Source organism: Lethenteron reissneri, chromosome 60 (genome assembly GCF_015708825.2).
Source record: "Lethenteron reissneri isolate LAM-NWPU_2019-01 chromosome 60, ASM1570882v1, whole genome shotgun sequence".
NCBI lineage: Eukaryota > Metazoa > Chordata > Hyperoartia > Petromyzontiformes > Petromyzontidae > Lethenteron > Lethenteron reissneri.
This window is the reverse complement of record NC_083838.1, coordinates 1,319,785-1,325,553: the sequence shown is the minus strand read 5'-3', so window position 1 is coordinate 1,325,553 and position 5,769 is coordinate 1,319,785. Positions and strand designations below refer to the sequence as shown.

At 50.7% G+C, this 5,769-nt stretch overlaps 1 protein-coding gene across 1 annotated transcript in view; it reads left to right on the top strand.

The window, feature by feature from the left end:
* The window catches only part of LOC133357827 (zinc finger protein 526-like), a 30,775-nt gene that overhangs the window by 23,785 nt on the left and 1,221 nt on the right, over positions 1–5,769 (top strand). Inside the window, exon 2 of the mRNA XM_061575969.1 lies at positions 2,413–4,035. Within this exon, the coding sequence (XP_061431953.1) occupies positions 2,413–4,035 (1,623 nt within the window). The remainder of the gene's footprint in view (positions 1–2,412; positions 4,036–5,769) is intronic.

Sequence of the window (5,769 nt, the reverse complement as noted above, 5' to 3'; positions counted from 1 at the left end):
ATGATCAGCACGAGACTAAAATAACATCAGAGAAATATGAAATATCTTCTTGGTTCTTTCTTGGTTCTTTCGGTAAAGTCACGTAGAAGGGAAATAATAAAATAATAAAAATAAAAATAATAAAATTATTCTCACGACGTTTCGGCCACAACGCAAGCAGCCGTCCTCAGGTGAAAACCAGGTCTGTCGGGGAGACAGCGTCTGAACGCCTCGACAGACCTGGTTTACACCTGTTGTGGCCGAAACGTCGTGAGAATTATTTTATTATGTTTTATTTTTATTATTTTATTACTTCCCTTCTACGTGACTTTACCGAAAGAACCAAGAAGATGAATCCCTGCAGTCACGAAAGCTTTAAATATAATTATTTTATTATGTTTTATTTTTATTATTTTATTATTTCCCTTCTACGTGACTTTACCGAAAGAACCAAGAAGATGAATCCCTGCAGTCACGAAAGCTTTAAATCGAAAAATATGATATACTCACAAATATAACTGTCAGCAGTAGCAGAACACGCGTGTGATATGCCGCACCCGCCGCGGTATTAATCAGGGCGCCCGCCCGACTCGAACCGCGAACTTCCGCTAACAACGGGCGGATGATGGTGATGATGGTGATGATGCTGATGATGGTGATGATGGTGATGATGGTAACGCTACCAATGATGGTGATGATGCTGATGATGGTGATGATGGTGATGATGGTAACGCTACCAATGATGGTGATGATGCTGATGATGGTGATGGTGATGATGGTAACGCTACCAATGATGATGATGTTGATGGTGATGATGCTGATGATGGTGATGGTGATGATGGTAACGCTACCAATGATGATGATGTTGATGGTGATGATGGTGATGATGGTGATGGCGCTGATGGTAACGCTACCAATGATGGTGATGATGCTGATGATGGTGGCACTGATGATTATGATGGTGGTGGTGACGCTACCAATGATGATGATGGTGATGATGGTGATGATGGTGATGATGGTGATGGCGCTGATGGTAACGCTACCAATGATGGTGATGATGCTGATGATGGTGGCACTGATGATTATGATGGTGGTGGTGACGCTACCAATGATGATGATGTTGATGGTGATGATGGTTATGATGGTGATGATGGTGATGGCGCTGATGGTAACGCTACCAATGATGGTGATGATGCTGATGATGGTGGCACTGATGATTATGATGGTGGTGGTGACGCTACCAATGATGATGATGTTGATGGTGATGATGGTGATGATGGTGATGGCGCTGATGGTAACGCTACCAATGATGGTGATGATTATGATGATGGCACTGATGATTGTGATTATGGTGGTGACGCTACCAATGATGATGATGATGATGTTGATGATGGTGACACTGATGATTATGATGATGGTACTGATGATTATAATTATGGTGGTGACGCTACCAATGATGATGATGATGATGGTGGCACTGATGATGATGATGATGGCACTGATGATGATGATGATGGCACTGATGATGGCACTGATGATTATGATGATGGCACTGATGATTATGATGATGGCACTGATGATTATAATTATGGTGGTGACGCTACCAATGATGATGATGATGATGGTGGCACTGATGATGATGATGATGGCACTGATGATTATGATGATGGCACTGATGATTATGATGATGGCACTGATGATTATGATGATGGTCGTGATGCTACCAATGATGATGCTGATGATGGTGGCCCTGATGATGATGATGGCACTGATGATGATGATGATGGCACTGATTATGATGATGGCACTGATGATTATGATGATGGTCGTGATGCTACCAATGATGATGCTGATGATGGTGGCCCTGATGATGATGATGGCACTGATGATGATGATGGCACTGATGATGATGATGGCACTGATGATTATGATGATGGTCGTGATGCTACCAATGATGATGCTGATGATGGTGGCCCTGATGATGATGATGGCACTGATGATGATGATGGCACTGATGATTATGATGGCACTGATGATTATGATGATGGTCGTGATGCTACCAATGATGATGCTGATGATGGTGGCCCTGATGATGATGATGGCACTGATGATGCTGATGGCACTGATGATTATGATGATGGCACTGATGATTATGATTATGGTCGTGATGCTACCAATGATGATGCTGATGATGGTGGCCCTGATGATGATGATGGTGGCCCTGATGCTGATGATGGTGGCCCTGATGATTATGATGATGGCACTGATGATTATGATTATGGTCGTGATGCTACCAATGATGATGCTGATGATGGTGGCCCTGATGATGATGATGGTGGCCCTGATGCTGATGATGGTGGCCCTGATGATGATGATGATGATGGCCTTGATGATGACGATGCCCCCCCTCCCCCCACCCACCCCCTCCCCCAGTCGTTATCTCGCCCTTCTTCTCCGACCACGCGTTCATCGCCCGGCCCGAGGTGCTGAGCGCTCACGCCCACACGCCCACGGGGGTCACCCTCGAGGCCGCCGTGGGGGTCACCCCGCGGGTCACGTGGCCCCGTGGTGGGGGAGGGGCAGGGGGGGGCAGGCGACGTGGGGCGGTGAGACGGCGAGGTGGAGGAGGAGGTGGAGGAGGTGGTGGAGGAGGTGGAGGAGGGAAAGGAGGAGAATTTGGAACACGACTTCTGGTCGTTGTGTCGACATCACCAGTCGGAGTTCAACCGCCACCACCACAGCAACCACAACCACAACCACCACAACCACCACAACCACCAGCACCACCAAACTCGGCTCGATACCGGCTTCGCAAGCACACGCAGCACGGAGGCAGCAGCAGCAGCAGCAAGCGCCCGCGTGTTGATGGTGGTGATGGTGGTGATGGTGGCGGTGGTGGTGTTGATGATGATGGTGATACTGACGGTGGATACGGCATTCACAACGATACCAGTAATGGTTGTGACTACATTGACCATCACGAGGATGAGGATGATGATGATGTTGACTATGAAGATGATGATGATGTTGGTGATGGTGAGGATGATGATGAGGATGATGTGGAGGCGTCACTCTGGAGGAGACACCACGTGACGAGTCCCGACGGCAGCGCCGCGTGCTGCATCATCCAGAGCGCGAGACGAGACGGAGACGTCAACAACAACACCATCAACAACACCAACAACAACAACATCAACAACAACAACACGAAGAAGGACGCGTCGAGAATCCGATCGCGGCTAACGACTCCGACTGAGACGTCTTTGGCGCTTCGCGGTGAAGACGGCGCGGAGACAAAGCAGCAGATCGATGGTGGTGATGGTGGTGATGGTGGTGATGGTGGTGGTGATAGTGGTGGTGATGGTGGTGATGGTGGTGGCGGTGGAGTCAACGGACCCGCGGAATGCCCCACGTCCGATGTCCAACCGAGGGTCCATTGCACAAAGTGCGGAGACTCGTTCCTGTCCGCGTGCGCTCTGGCGAGGCACGGCCGGTGTCCTCCCGTCGCAGGCTCCACACCAACCTCGCTCCACCACCACCAAGCCTCGCAACCACCACCACCACCACCGCTGCTGCCACCACCACCATCGTCATCATCGTCGTCTTCATCGTCGTCGTCTTCATCGACGACTCGCAAGGCGTTCACTTGCAAGTTCTGCGCCAAGGAGTACGTGAGCCTGGGGGCGCTGAAGATGCACATCCGCACACACACGTTGCCCTGCGTGTGCAAGATCTGCGGCAAGGCGTTCTCGCGGCCCTGGCTGCTGCAGGGACACGTGCGCACGCACACCGGTGAGTGGCCGGCGACTCGTGCGTCGAGAATGTTTGTTTGTGTTGATGTTGTTGTTGTTGTGTGGATCGCTGTGTGCGTGCGTGCGTGGGTGTGTGGGTTATCTATCATGATTTATCATCATTCATCATCATCATCATCATCTATCATGATTCATCATCTATCATCATTCATTATCCATCATCATCATCATCCATCATCAATCATCATCCCTCATCATCATCATCCATCATCATCATCCATCATCATCCATCATCATCATCCATCATCATCATCTATCATCCATCATCCATCAATCATCATCCATCATCATCCATCATCATCATCTATCATCCATCATCCATCCATCATCATCCATCATCATCATCCATCATCATCATCATCATCATCCATCATCATCATCCATCATCATCATCTATCATCCATCATCCATCCATCATCATCCATCATCATCATCATCATCCATCATCATCATCCATCATCATCCATCATCATCATCCTCCATCATCATCATCCTCCATCATTATCCATCATAATCATCTATCATCATCATCCATCATCATCATCTATCCATCATCATCCATCATCATCATCTATCATCGTCGTCGTTATCGCGTGGAAATGTACAGCGGCCAAAGACTCTAAACGCGTGGAGACGTTGACCTGGAGACAGATCCACGCGACCACGGGGAGAGAGAGAGACACGCAAACTCCAAATATACAGCAGCAGGCGTCAGGGTCGGGATCGAACCCACGACCTCCTGTACACCAGGCGAGGTAGTTAACATCTTCTAGCCACCGTGATGATGATGAGAGACACGCAAACTCCAAATATACAGCAGCAGGCGTCAGGGTCGGGATCGAACCCACGACCTCCTGTACACCAGGCGAGGTAGTTAACATCTTCTAGCCACCGTGATGATGATGAGAGACACGCAAACTCCAAATATACAGCAGCAGGCGTCAGGGTCGGGATCGAACCCACGACCTCCTGTACACCAGGCGAGGTAGTTAACATCTTCTAGCCACCGTGATGATGATGAGAGACACGCAAACTCCAAATATACAGCAGCAGGCGTCAGGGTCGGGATCGAACCCACGACCCCCTGTGTACCAGGCGAGGTAGTCAACATCTCCTAGCCACCGTCGCGAGATGTGAGTCACTCGCACCGCAAAGACAAAGCCCCCCTCTTCTCCCGTATAGCTTCAACAGACTGCAGGGGCAAGTGCTGTGAGCGAGCACCTACGAAGGCCGGCACGGCACACGAGGGGGTGGGTGCCCAGCACCACACCACAACAGCTGGTGGTGCATCTACCGGTCATCTCAGTCGGCCAACCCACGGCACCTGCTGGGTCTGTTCCGAGACCTCCTCCTGCACCTAGCCTGGCACAGTAGGGGGTACAGTTGGTGGTGCATCTACCGGTCATCTCAGTCAAGCCAACCCACGGCACCTGCTGGGTCTGTCCCGAGACCTCCTCCTGCACCTAGCCTGGCATAGTAGGGGGTACAGCTGGTGGTGCATCTACCGGTCATCTCAGTCGGCTATCCCATGGCACCTGCTGGGTCTGTCCCGAGACCTCATGCACCTAGCCTGGCACAGTAGGGGGTACAACAGCTGGTGGTGCATCTACCGGTCATCTCAGTCGGCCAACCCATGGCACATACAGGGTCTGTCCCGAGACCTCATGCACCTAGCCTGGCACAGTAGGGGGTACAACAGATAGTGATGCATCTACCGCTCATCTCAGTCGGCCAACCCATGGCACCTACAGGGTCTGTCCCGGGACCTCCTGCCAGCAGCGAGCCTTCCACACCACACGTGGCCTCAAGGTGCACCTAGCCTGGCACACCACACATGGCCTCAAGGTGCACCTAGCCTGGCACAAGCTCCGTGATTACGTCAGGGCCACTTATTGACGAATGGCGGCTGCTGTTTTTGTTGTTTAACATCGGGAGTGGTGGCGCAGTGGTTAGCGCAGCACTGCGCCATCCGAAATCC